The 14,231-nt window shown below is 47.5% G+C and overlaps 2 protein-coding genes across 3 annotated transcripts in view; both read left to right on the forward strand.

Moving 5' to 3' along the window:
- Positions 1-756: 756 nt before the first annotated feature.
- Positions 757-6,789, forward strand: LOC147220601 (transmembrane protein 230-like). The gene is made up of 4 exons (XM_086170829.1): positions 757-861; positions 3,305-3,501; positions 4,315-4,437; positions 6,084-6,789. Exons 2-4 carry the CDS (start codon positions 3,421-3,423, stop codon positions 6,222-6,224), a joined length of 345 nt encoding a protein of 114 aa, XP_086026955.1. The 5' UTR covers positions 757-861; positions 3,305-3,420; the 3' UTR covers positions 6,225-6,789.
- Positions 6,790-9,113: 2,324 nt separating this feature from the next.
- LOC147220602 (protein turtle homolog A-like) overlaps positions 9,114-14,231 on the forward strand; it is a 36,652-nt gene continuing 31,534 nt past the window's right edge. The window contains exons 1-2 of one of the 2 annotated variants that reach the window (XM_086171096.1): positions 9,114-9,336; positions 13,817-13,971. The gene's annotated coding sequence lies outside the window, so the exon portion shown is untranslated. The remainder of the gene's footprint in view (positions 9,337-13,816; positions 13,972-14,231) is intronic. The other variant, XM_086171097.1, reaches the window with a different exon arrangement.

The raw sequence follows: 14,231 nt of genomic DNA on the forward strand, positions 1-14,231 counted from the left end.
CCCGCTTTGGGACCGAACGTCAAAACGAGAAATAAATCTGCCGGATTGTACGTCGGTGCATGATGGATCCGTTCCAGCTTCGGGTCAGACATATGTTCGTCTTAAATCATCCGCACGTTTTCAGGAGAATAAATCCAAATGAAAAACAAGAAAGCGGCTACTATATCTCTTACAAGATTTGCAGAGAGGCCCGCTTGTATTTACTCGAGCAGCCAGAAATGATTGAAATATCCGATCTCCCCACAACAGGCCGTTTCTGAGCACGCCGCCTCGCTTTAAACGAGCGCAATAATGATATAATTATGTCGAAACAAGGGTGACTCTTGGATATTAATGAAAGCGAGATAACGGCAATCATTCGTTAATGAGCCGCCACTCGTAAGTTTAGCGTAATTAAGGTCATCTGGCTGATGATGGGATGGGACTTCTCTACGGTTGCCATGGAGAGCAGCCTCACCTCGAATCAATCACACCTTTTACCTGCTGCAGCAAATGAGAGACTCTAATGATAATAATCATGATAATAATAACAATAATAACAATAATAATAACCTTAACAATAGTAATAATAATGATGATGATAACAATAATAATAATAATAATAATAATAATAATAATAATGATAATAATAATAATAATAATAATAGTAATGCATACTAAAGGTGTCTTTTAAAACACGGTTTTGTGCGTCAAAGTGCTAAAACTAAACAAGTGTGAGCGGGCAGCCGCGGAGCCGCCACGGCGCATGCGCGGCTCCCGGGACAACCAGGAAGTAAAGTTAGCGGATCTCCGCCGGTCGGACCCCAAACTTCTTGCGGGGTTGAAGCAGCGCAGACGCCGCTTGTTCCTCCTCGGCTGGAGGTAAGAGAGAAGCTCCAGATGGAGCCTGGAACTTTGACTCACGCCGTTTCCTCTCCCGGCGCCTCCCCCACGCCCCCCACCCATTTTAATTTCTATTTTAACGCATCGAATTAAGAAGCTAATGCTAATTAAGCTAATTACTGCCAAACGCTAAAACTAGCTAACGGAGCGGATGTAGACGTCTAAGGGGAAAAAAGCGGCGTAAAACCGCCCAGCTTTTTTTAAACGTGATTTATGTTAAAACTAAATAAACAAAGCAACAATAACTAAAACTAAAACCGAAACAAACTCCGAGCTGCGACTTTACTCGCTTCCGTCGGTTGTTACCCGTATGTTCCAAAACAAGAGGGGGCATCTTAAGGGACTGTTTTATAAATAAACATTAAAACACGTATGCTGCATAAAATATTTGCCTTATTAAATATATAGAACACTTACATAATCTTTTAACTTGGGGTTGAAACACTTGCATAACGTAGACTTTCCCTCGTTATCATTGTTGTTGTTGTTGTCGCTAAGGATAAATAACGTGTGTGAACGAGAGGAACCCGGATGGAGGTGCAGGAGGTCTGAGGATCAACAGGCCAGAACATAAGTTTACTCAAAATACATATAAATTTACAACATAACACATATAAAAGGGACTGTGGTGCTCAGCAGTGTTCCTGTTTGGAAACCTGTGCTGCTCTGGGCTCTCTGGACTCTCAAGTTCTGCTGGATCCTCCTGGGTTCTTGGTGTGGAGTCTCTACATTCTGCTAAGTCCTTTCTGAGGTCTTGATGTGGAGTCACGGCGTTCTACTGGCTCCTCCTGGGTTCTATGTGGTCTCTTCCTCTTCCCGGGTTCTCTATGCGGACTCTCTATGTCCTACTGGTTCCTCCTGGGTTCCCTCTGTGTTCCCTCCATGTTCTCCTGCCTGGGTTCTCTAGGTTCTCCGTCCTCTTCCTGCTGACCCCAAACAGTCTTCAGGTTCATTGACGACTCCAAACAGTTGTTGTGACCGAGAGGGCGAACGCTAGGACGTCTTTGCGTCAGCGAACAGACAGCGAAAGTGTGTGTGCGAATCCCTCCATATGGTTTGTTCCCGCCGGGAGGGCTGTTTTCATTGGCCGTCCCCGCGGGGTGTCGAGGTGTGGTCATGTGCGGCCGCTAAAAACCCCGACATGAAAACAAGCGGCGGTCTGGCCCGTGGCGGGATCGATCACACGTGCGATCGCACGCCGCCGTCTTTATTTGTGTTTGACTGCGCCGTCGGACGGAACGCCGCTCATCGATTTCTGCAAATAAAAATGTCAGCCATGAAAGTAGACGCGTGCCCTGGACGCCAGCAGGATCTCACGATGGACCTTTCTGCGCTCGCGGCTCGGCGGCGAGAAGATGATGGAGAAAATCAATCTGACGGAAACCCGCGGCATCGGTCCGTCTCTTCTGCTCCGCCGGCCATGTAGAACAAGGAACCGCACGTGGTATTGATCAGGACCTCCACCAGACCGTAGTGGACATGGATTAGGAGACCGATGAAACCCCTGATGAAGAGTCTCCTCCACTCTGTTCATGACCTCTCAAACCAAACTCCTCACTGCTCCTCATCGCTGCTTCTCTGAGGGAACCGGAGTGGAAGGAAGACGGAGAACCTGGATAGAACCCAGGAAGAACAACGTGGAGAAGAACTCAAAGCAGGAACCCTCTTTCCCTGCAGAGGGGTGTGTGGTCCTACCTCTCCATAGCGTGGGTTCTCCTGCGGGTTCTCCCGTTCCACTCCTAGAACGTCCCGTCCTGAGACAGGAAGCTGTGCCTCTGCGACCACCAGGGGGAGCTGGTGTCCCTCTCCAGGAGGGAGAAGGTCCCACCACCAGGTGCTCCGGCATGAAGGGAGGTTGGACCTGGACGGCCTCATCCCTGAACCCCCTTGCTGTTCTTCAGACACCCCACAAACCCTCTGAAGTCCCCTGGGTGGAGGAGGACGCGTTCTCCTCCGGTTTCTCCTCTCCCGCTGTCAAGGTTCTGTCTGGCTTTGTAAGCTTCAACACACACACACACACACACACACACACACACACACACACACACACACACACACACACACACTCCCCCAGCACGTTGAAAGAATAACACCCTCTGTTTCGCGACAAGATCCCATTGACAGGTGGGCCCGAGGCTACGGGTTCTGAGTCCCGTCTCCATGGCAACATTATGGGATGGGCCAGTTCTCAGCCGGGGAAAAACCGAGTTAGAGAAATGTAATATTTTCTCTGGGGGGAGGAGTGGGAGGAGAAGCTGCGTGAAGACCTCAGGTGGGGTCACAACACACACGTGCTGTGCTGCAGATAGACCTTCAGAACCTCCTCCCGCTGCTGCCGCTGCTGCAGTGAGCTTTCCTCATGTTTCCATCCAGAAAGTGTGTGTGTGTGTGTGTGAACATGCTGTCATCGTGTTGCTTTCAGGTACAGAGCTCTTATGAAACTCAGGGGAACGTCTGGAAGTGTTCCCGTCTGACCTCGGTGGCACCGCGGTCATGTGACCGGAGCTCCTGCGTCGCCTCCTCCTCCCCAGAGGCGCCATGGCGGGGGCCGTCGCCCCCGGCAACAGGGTGAAGTATTCCTGGCTGCCCGCAGATGACGACGGATACATAGAGCTTCAGGTAAGGCGTTCCACGGGACCCCTGTCCTCAGAAACATCTTCAGCAAACTCAAATGGAGCTTTAGCTTTGCGATCGAGGCCCAGATCTGAGTTAGCTGTCTGGGAAGTGGCGTTTAAAGACCGTGGGACGCGCCGCCGCCGCCGCTAGCTAGCTAGAATCATGGATAAACACGAGTGAGACGTGGACTCGTCCGTGACGACATGGAGAAGTTGTGAGATGCGGTGACGGAGAGCATCTTCTGTGAGGAGCCAGGAGATGTTTTACGGCGGGAGTGGAGCAAGTGGAGGTCTGACTCTGTTTACGATTTGAATGTTTCCGAAATGTTCCTAAACCGAAATGTAAATGTATAATCTGTTCCCGCTCGGTCCACCGCTCAGGTCGGCCCAGAAAACGTCTCCATGCTGATGCATGCCTTGTATTGAAGAACGTCAGCGGTATCTTCACTATCTTGGCGCTCTCTTTCCTCCTGGTTCTCCAGATTAAAAAAAAAAAAGAAGAAAAAATCCAATATAAACTTTAAATCTAAGTTGAAATCTGAGAACCAACCACTAGCTCAGCACGGCATCACTGATGCGTCTCCGCTAGCAAGTAGCCTGTTAGCTCCTTCATGTAGTCTCTGTTTTGTTGGTAAACGGATTTGTCCAGGAATTAGTCCCGTCTTACACTGAATGTATTTGAAAAGAAATGATTCATAATCATAATTGATCTGAAATAAACCATTCAAGAAATCCCACCTCGCCCCGAACCGGCCAATCGGGACGCGGCGCCGTCTTAGCGGACGCTTCAAGAACCTGTTGTTTCCGTCCCCTGCAGTTCCAGAAGAGTCCGCCCCGGGTCCCGTACAAGGCCATCGCCCTGGCGCTCTTCCTCTTCCTGGTCGGGTCTCTGCTGCTCATCTTCGGCGCCCTGTTCCTGGCCGGGACCATCAAAGTGGAGGTGACGTTAAACCCCGCCCCTTCCTGTTGACATCCAACGTGTCACATCCTGTTATCCCAGCCTGAAACCTTTATTATGGAAAACCTCTTCTGGGTGTCAGGGCTCGTACCAGGGCCCACGTACGTTTCTAGTAGCCGCTCTGGTGAGGTTCACTAGCAGGTGATGTCAGCAGAGCACCGGCCAATCAGGTGCAGGCGCTGGAAAGCGCCATTTACAAACAAACAACCTCAAGAGTGCTACATAGTAGCATGGCTGCTAGCGTGTAGCCTTCTCTGGCTCCTCTGCTGGACAAGATGGAGCAGCAGGTCCACCACCTCCTCCGTCGTGGGTGCGTTCAGTGATGACCTCATTGAGGAGGTGCTACAAAGTGGTGGAGCACCAGCTGGACCCCATGGAGTCCAGCTGGAGATGGAGAAGCACTGCAGGTGCCTGGAGGACCTTGAAGGCCTGAAGGGCGTGGAAGGCCCGGAGGACCTGGATCCGGCCCTGAAGGTGTGGAAGTGAAGGTCCGGTAGGCCGGTGATTGAGATGCACCAGCCTGGAGATGGAAGCTGAAGGTCAGGGAGGAGCAGTGTGAGGGTTTAAACTCCACTGTGGAAAATAAGGAAAGCAAGAAAAAAAGACTCGATTAATAATTGTAATAATTCATCTTCAGAGGCTGTTTGAAGTCCCAGCCTGAAGGAGACGTGAGGACGTCCTCCTCCTTCCAAAACCACCGTGTCCTTGGAAGTCAGAGCGAGTCCTGATGGTCCAGATAGTCCTGCAGGAGCGTGGACCTGAAGCCTGTGAAGTCCATGTCTGGAGGACGTCTGGAGATCAGCTCTCAGGTTTATCTCCTAATTAAACATCAGCAGGACGTTGCTTTTAACGTCAGCCTCCGTGGAACCAGAGCTCCAGCCACCGTAGCCTGAGCGGTGCTTCTCCATCCATCTTCTCCTGCCTGGAGGAGAGGCTGAACGGCCGGATGATTGACGGCTGACCCGTCCGGGTTAAGCTCCGCCCCTGACCAGAGGCTCCGCCCCCCGGCCCTGTAAATAATGGATGGATGAGAGACGGCGTCCGAACTTCCTTCTAATTAATTTCCCTTATCGACTCCAGCAGCCTCCGATCGCAGAGAGTAATTACTCAAGTAATGAAAGCTCTGGTGATCAGGTTATTAATAAATAGTGTTAATAATAACCAGGTATGGAAGCCCGCCGTCCTGCTGGGCTCCCATCAGAAGATCCAGCCACCAGAACGACAAACCGAGGAGGAGGCGCCGCTTTTTCCGACGCTCCTCGAACCTGGCCGGTCTCGGCGTCCCGGCCGGGCGTCGCCATGGCAACAGATCCCTCCGCCGGGCCGGGCCGACGTTTTAACCGAACAAACCTCGTCCGGTCGGGACGTCGCGGCCTCAAAAGACGCCGCCTCCTCGGGCGACCCCTCGGGTCGAAGGTCGTTTTCCGTCGGGGAAACAAAACTTCCACGTCCTGGTTTCGGCGAGGTTGTGAATTAAAAAAAAAAAAAAAAAAAAAAAAAAAAAAAGCGACCGACTCGCGCGACGTTCTCCCGACTCCTGGTTGCCGCGGCAACACGACGGCCAACTCGTGTTTTCGTTCGGTGACGATTCGCCACAGAAACCAAACCTCCGTCTTCCCCCCCCTCAGCACTCGGAGCGCACCGTCCCCGTCATCATCATCGGCGTCCTGGTCTTCCTGCCCGGCCTGTACCACCTGAGGATCGTCTACTACGCCGCCAAGGGTTACCGCGGATACTCCTACGACGACATCCCCGACTGCGGAGACTGACGCCGGCGGCGCCGCTTCCTCGCCGCGTCCTCTCGCCGTTTCTCCCACGTCTCCTCGGAGAAACCTCCCGCCGCTAATTTTAGCCACGCGTCTTCCTCGCCGTTTCCTCCCGCCTCCCACGCCGACCTCCGGAGAGTTATAACACCGTTATTACACTCTAACAGGGTCAGGTTGGCTCTCCAGACACCCTGAAGCAAAGGTGTCTGGACTTGTGTGTGTGTGTGTGTGTGTGTGTGTGTGTGTGTGTGTGTGTCGTCACGATGAGAAGCCTCCTGGAACTGAGGCTTGGGAACACTGACCAGGTGTGTGAGTCGCCGTGGCGTCCAGCTGGAGGAGGTGTTGCTGGAGGTGTGTGAGATGTTGGAGGTCACATGGTTCTCCAGGTTTTACACAACCTTTGTTTTTTTAAAGATCTCAAACAGCTACTGACATATTTATGTTTTTATTGAAGATTTTCCAGGACAATCCCAGGACTTGGTCCACATTTTAAAGTGTGTGTGTGTGTGTGTGTGTGTCATGAAGGAAATGTGTGTTTTGCTTTTATTAAAGACTGAGTGTGATAATCTGCAGTCCTTCACCGTGGAGTTAATTAAGTGAACCGTGTATAACTAGGTTTAGGGCTAATAACCCAATAACCTTATTAAAAGACCAACTGTTTTACTAGGCTTTAACTAGACTAGCCATTTATAACCAGATTAACTATTGAACCCAATTCAGGGTTTTTAACCAGTCCATCTGTTTGTAACCATACTGTTGAAACTAACCTTCCAACTAGACTATCTGTTCACAGCCACACTAAAATGGTTTATATCTAGACCAGCTGGTTATAACCACTAATAACTAGACTGTTTAGAATAAACTTCCCAACTAGACCAACTGTTATTTTGTCTAACTTTCTATAACCAGACTGTTTATAACGAGGCTTAGTATATATAACTGGCCTTAACTGATAAGTAGATGTAAATTACATTACATTACATTTGGCAGACGCTTTTATCCAAAGCCACTTACAATAGAGGACAGAAGGACTGCAAATACACTTGCAAATACAAGATGCACAGGAAATATACACAACAGTAAGCTGGGGTTAGTTTTTTTTTGTGTGTCTTCTGTGGTTTTTTTTGTTTTTTTTTTATGTAAATGTCAATAATTAGACTGAGTGTTTATAACTAGACTGTCTATAACTAGACTTACTGTTTATAAGTAGACTGAGTGTTTATAACTAGACTATCTATACTAGACCCTCTGTTTAGAAGTAGACTCAGGGTTCATATAGCTGGACTAAGTGTCAATAAGTAGACTACGTGTCTATAAGTGGACCAAGTGTCTAAGGGTAGAGTAAGTGTCTATAGGTAGACTAGGTTTTTGTAAGTAGACTAAGTGTTTATAAGTAGACTAATTGTTAGTAGGTAGACTAAGTGTTTATAAGTAGACTATGTATTTATAAGTAGACTAAGGGGTTATAAGTAGACTAAGTGTTAGTAAGTAGACTAAGTGTTTATAAGTAGACTAAGGGTTAGTAAGTAGACTAAGGGTTAGTAAGTAGACTAAGGGTTAGTAAGTAGACTAAGGGTTTATAAGTAGATTAAGTGTTAGTAAGTAGACTAAGTGTTAGTAAGTAGACTAAGTGTTTATAAGTAGACTAATTGTTAGTAGGTAGACTAAGTGTTTATAAGTAGACTATGTATTTATAAGTAGACTAAGGGTTAGTAAGTAGACTAAGTGTTTATAAGTAGACTAAGGGTTTATAAGTAGACTAAGTGTTAGTAAGTAGACTAAGTGTTAGTAGGTAGACTAAGTGTTTATAAGTAGACTATGCATTTATAAGTAGACTAAGGGTTAGTAAGTAGACTAAGGGTTTATAAGCAGACTAAGGGTTAGTAAGTAGACTAAGTGTTTATAAGTAGACTAAGGGTTTATAAGTAGACTAAGGGTTAGTAAGTAGACTAAGTGTTAGTAAGTAGACTAAGTGTTTATAAGTAGACTAAGTGTTAGTAAGTAGACTAGTGCGTTGTACAGTTGTGTTTGGTGCGTCCTGCAGAAACGAAAGGTGAAATGAGGAGTTAGAACAGGTTTCCTGTGAGGCTCGGGGTCTTTCTGTCCGCTGCCTCAGAAGAAAGCGCTAGAAGAAGAAGCGTCTCGATCACAGTTTTCACTCCACGTATCCTGAAAAGACACTCCTATCTGGAAGAGTTTAACGCCTTCGACATCTATGAAGATCACAGAAACACCATGAGTCATTCCTGAGGTCAATGATCTACATGTGTGGCCTGTTTACAGGAAGAAGTGGGATACGATGCTACACAGGACACTGCTTGCAAGGACAGTAAGTGTTTTATTTCTCATCAGAAGCCGGTTACAAAAACATCCTTTACAAGAAACATCTGTTACATGGCTACTCATTTTACACAAATGGACTCAACCGGTTAGAGCTCTTGAAACCAAACCAACTGTTTATTACTTGACTCACTGTTTATAACTAGACTCACTGTTTATAACTAGACTCACTGTTACAAAATCCAACCACCTGTATGTTAGTTTTAACGGTTAATAACCAGACTGACTGTTTAAAAGTACAAGTTTGAATCTATAACTAGACTAACTTCATGACGAGGCTGATAAGATCAGACAAACTTTATGGATCTCCACAGGGAACAATTCTTTAATTCCACGATCTGCGTTCATTAATTACCACCGATAACATCTTCACTGTCTAAACTCGCAAAATAATCCACAGCAGCTGCAAAACCAAAAAAAACACGCATGAAGCGACCACGCAGCGGAACAGCGCCCTCTAGCGGCGACCGAGGGAACAACAGGCGTGGTTAATGATCAACACACACACGCAGCAGTTGCGACATTTAAAAAGTGTGTGTGTGTGTGTGTGTCGGGAGGAGGGGTGGGTGGTCGACGTCGTGTGTGACGTCACGACGCCGCAGCGGCAGCAGGTGAACGTCGGTGCTTCACCTGGAGACACCTGGACACCTGCGGGGAGAGAAGAAGGGAAGAAGAAGAAGAGGAGAAGAAGAAGAGTGGACCTTCTCCAGGTCAAACGCTTGGTTGGAGGAAGAGGAGAACTTTGGGATGAACGTCTGGAGACGCGGCTGCGCTGGTAGGACCACTTCCGGTCCGGTTGCTTCTTCCCCTTCTTCTTCTTCTTCTTCTTCTTCTTCTTCTTCTTCTTCTTCTTCTTCTTCTTCTTCTCCTTCTGCGTGTTAAAACGGGGGTTGTGGGTCCGGAACCCGTCAAAAGCCGCCGGTTCTTCCGGTTCGCTTCCTTTCCACGTTTCCAACTGTTCCGAACAAGAACATTTTTCTTTGTTTTGTGTTTTCCCACGGGCCGTGAACGCATCACCGCCGAAGAACAACCAACAACAGCGGAGGTTGGTGAAGGTCCTTGAACGCATCTCTGCTTGCTTATTATTTGTATTTAAATTCAAAAAATCTTCTTTTTTCTCCTCCTCGGTGATGAGGAGCATTTATTCCAGATGACCTCAAATGGAGGAGGTTTAATTTTATTTATTAGAGGCCCTCAGAGACGCCCAAGGTCGGTGCTTTCCAGGAGGCAGATGTTTAGTGTGTCTGCTCACATTTGAGGAACTCACTATTTATTCCAGGCGTGCGTGTGTGCGTGCGTTCACCATTGTGTGTGTGTGTGTGTGTGTGTGTGTGTGTGTGTGTGTTTGTGGTAAATTACAACAACGTCTTTGTCCGTGGAGGGTGAAGATCAGCCCTGAAGGAGCTTCTCTGCATCGGTGAGATGATAGACAGAAAAGCCAGGAGCAGGTCGGCGCGTCTGATTGGTCGCTGGCGACAGGAAGTCCCGCCCCCTGACGTCCAGAGGTTTTTGTGCTAGGCTAATAGAGATGTGGAATGCTATGCTAACAACGCGGGATGTGCGTGTTACAGTTGGATGATGAGTAGCTACGATGCTAAAGGGAAAGGATATTTTGTTGTAGCCCCACTGATGCTAAGCTAAGCTTGCTAAGGTTGTAGACCTTCCGGGTTAAGCCCCGCCCCCTGCACCCCTCTGCTACGGGATTGGCCGGTCCAGACCGGCAGGGGTCGATTTGGTTCATCTGGAAATGTTCTTCTGGTGGATGTCCGTTCTCTGTGTGGGATCTCCATGTTCTCCAAAGTTCTAGTATGTGTTCTCCTGCTGAGTGGATCTGACCTCCTGGGGTGTTGGTCTGGTGGATCTCCAGCACCTTCTGCCCTGGAGGTCAGACACACGAGCTCTGAGAAGGTGTAGATGTTCGAGGTTCTCCAGCAGGAGTTCACCAGAGTCAGGGTTAGAAGGAGATCGATCTCTGCAGGCCGTTTGACGGTCGGCCGGTTCTGTTGGTTCTCCTGGTTCTCCGGTGAGGAACCCCATCATCTCTGCAGACTGATTTTCTGTCCGTACTTCCAAATGGAAAGTCTGAAAACAGAAGATCCTGGGCCAGGAGGAGAGGACAGGTGGACGAGATGATCTGGAGGTTCCTCTCTGGACAGAGGAGGGATGGAGAAGATCTGGGTAGAAGGATGCTGAGGGTGGAGGAAGACCAGAGAGGAGCTTTATGGAAGGAGGAGGACAGGAACGGTGTGGGAGAAGGTTAGAAGATGGAGTCTGAGAAACCCATGGTAGAAGAAGATCTGCTGGGGTGGACCTCCATCCACCTCCATCCACCTTCTTCCACCTTCTTCCACCTTCTTCCACCTTCTTCCACCTTCTCCTTTTCAGCGTCCTTCCTCCAAAGTGCTCCTCACACTGAGCTCCTTTTGTGACTGAGAGCTTCTGCTAAATGTTTAAAGTGTGTGTGTGTGTGTGTGTGTGTGTGTGTGTGTGTGTGTGTGTGTGTGTGTGTCTGTGTGTGTGTGTGTGTGTGTGTAACTTAATCACAGTGAGGTGTGTCGCCCCGGGTTACGTCGGGGTCGGATGTCGGACAGGCGGCGCCGCGAAGACATAACTGCCATTTTTGAAAGCCAGTGATGCGTGTGTGTGTGTGTGTGTGTGTGTGTGTGTGTGGGTGTGTGTGTGTGGGTGTTGGGGAGGGGGCGGAGTCTGGTTAACAGGAAGTGGAGGGCGGAGCTTAACTCCATGCTTTTATGTTGATAAGTTGGCATTTCCTGTTTGGAGCTCCAGGCTGATGGAAGCTCCGCCCCCTCATGGAAACGCTCAGAGTGGGAGGAGTCAGCAGGCTAACAGCTAGCCGCTAGCAGCTAATTTCTAAGCTTAGCCTCAAGTCGTTAGCCGGGCGCTAATGGAGAACCCATCCAGGAGGTTGAACCATGAAAACCGTGTTTTCTGGTTCTTCTGCTCGGTGGAAAACCCTGAGAGGTTCTCCGGCTCTCCTGAGGAACCTGAGATGTTCCACGGGGAACGTGGACTCACCTGATCTTAACTCACACTTCGTTCTTCTCGGATCCCGTCCTCTGATTGGCTATCGGTGCGACATCATTTTCCTGATCAGCTGTTGTCAAATTTTAATCAACAAAACTCATGTTACATCTTTCGCTTATAACACGTTTATTAATGTCCTATTAAGGTGTTATTACAGTGTAATAACACATGTCTGTTAAACCAACCACTGTAAGGTTTATTACTCGATAACAAAAACATGCATTCATCCTAATGTGTCTTTATGAAGTTCATACATTAAGATTAATTAAAGTCTGTTGTTTATAATTAACAATTATTAAATACATGCTTATTAAAGAGTGACCAAAAATTCCTCCAATTAGGAAAAAAACTTTAATCATGATCACATATAAATAATTTTCACTTAATTATCCCACGTTTCATCTTATGAGGTGCTTATTCCACCCGCTATTGTTATTACAGTGTAATAAAGAATACAGTATATGTCGCTTGATTTGGTTTATAGGCGTGTGTGTGTGTGTGTGTGTGTGTGTGTGTGTGTGTGTGTGTGTGTGCGTGTTCTTTAATATGTGTGCCAGGATGTGAAGCAAGCGGGGTCGTCCAGGAGTCATCAGATGAGCCGCTGATTTCTTTTTGTTTTTATTAAACCTAATTACATTTAAACTTCGTCTCGGATTCCATGTAAAGGCTTGTCGCCGTGACGACCAGCGCCGCCGCTGTTTGACAGCCTGCGTAATTGTTTTTTTTCTTCCGGCGCTTTGGACTTTCACCCCGCTGGCCTACATCGGGGCGTAAAGCCGAGAAAATGACTTTTAATATTTTCACTCGGGCGAGAAAGTAAAGCTGTAATAGTCGAATGCTTATAATACAGTAATTACACGTTAGTGATAACAAAGATGGTGACAAGAAGCGGCGAATCAGGACTTAAGAACAGAAGAAGCTGAGGTTTCGGGCCAATCGGGAGGCAAAAAGGAAAAGTAATGAAATGATAGTTTTGGCATAGCATTAGCATTAGCAATAGCAATAGCGTGTTAATAACAACATACATGTTATTATCGTAATAACAAGGCAAGCCCGAAGTTGATTCGCGAGCGGAGAACAAAAGAATGAGAAATGAAGAGGCGAGAATGTTAAGTAGTAATATAATAGTAATAGAGTAGTAATAGCATAGTAATAACGTGGTAATAACAACAAAGATGGCGCCAGGAAGCAGTGAATCAGGACGTGACAACAAGTAACGGACGTTTTCAGCGCCCAAGTTCCCGGCCAATCAGAGGGCGAGAAACCAAAGTCGTAAAATAATAATACTATGCTAGTAGCATTAGCATTAGCATAGTAGCATTAGCATTAGCAATAGCGTGTTAATAACAACATACATGTTATTATCGTAATAACATGGCAAGCCGGAAGTAGATTCGCGAGCGGAGAACAAAAGAATAAGAAATGAAGAGGCGAGAATGTAAAGTAGTAATAGAGTAGTAATAGAGTAGTAATAGCATAGTAATAACATGGCAATAACAACAAAGATGGCGCCAGGAAGCAGCGAATCAGGACGTGACAACAAGTAACGGACGTTTTCAGCTCCCAAGTTCCCGGCCAATCAGAAGGCGAGAAACCAAAGTCGTAAAATAATAACAATAATATGCTAGTAGCATTAGCGATAGCGATAGCAATAGTGTGTTCATAACAAGATGACATGTTGTAATAAGAACGCAGGCAGGAAGTGGATTCGTGAGCGTCGGCCAAAGGAAGGATAAGAAATGAGGAGGCGAGAATGTAAAGAAGTAATAAAGTAATAATAAAACTAGAACTGACACGTTATAACAAGTTTACATGTTATTGACGCGATGTAATGTTGTTGTTATTGTAACGACATGGCGGCGCAGAGAACAAAATAACAGCGATGAATCGGACGGCGAGTACATAAAGTAGTAAAAGTAGTAATAACATGTTAATAAAGAAACACGACTGTTTTCCATCAACGGTAAATGATTTCAATTTTATTGAATTTTTTGTTTTTAAACGTCTGAATTAAGCGTCTGATCGCGATGCAAATCAGAGCTTTCATCTGAGCTCGCCGTCGGAGCGGGAAACCATTTGTTCCTTCGTTATTTATGTATGACCCCCCCCCGCCCGTGTGTGTGTGTGTGTGTGTGTGTGTGTGTGTGTGTGTCTATCCATCCTATTACTGTATCTCCTGCATCCAAACCTCCATGTTGTTCTTCTCCCAGCAGGAAACCTTCTTGTCTGCTCCGAGCTCAGCTGTTCTACCGTCTGACCGTAGCCCCGCCCCCTCGCCGAAGCCCCGCCCCCTGCCGCCAACGCCGCTCTTGAAAGGAGGAAGAAGAGGAGCTGCTAACCTGCTTCTCAGAAGAAGAAGAAAAAGGTCATTATCTCCTTGAGGACCACTCCAGGTGGAGGTGGCAGGAGGGGGCGGGGCTTATGTTGCGCCCGCCGTCGTAGATGTTTCCAGAAACTCCTCAGCAGTTGTTTTCGTGCGACCGCCGATTTATTTACGTTTACGAGGTTCTGGAGGAGGTTCTGGCAGGCGAGGCCGGACGCAGCCATTTGTGTAATGATGTGGGATGATTTCCAGTCACTGGAAGCCGCAGAAGAACCCGTGAGGCTCTCATGGCTGGTCGCCAT

The sequence above is a fragment of the Fistularia commersonii genome, chromosome 23, assembly GCF_037954325.1.
Source record: "Fistularia commersonii isolate RoL2024-O1a breed Wild chromosome 23, RoL_Fcom_v1.0, whole genome shotgun sequence".
In the NCBI taxonomy this organism is placed as follows: Eukaryota; Metazoa; Chordata; class Actinopteri; order Syngnathiformes; family Fistulariidae; genus Fistularia; species Fistularia commersonii.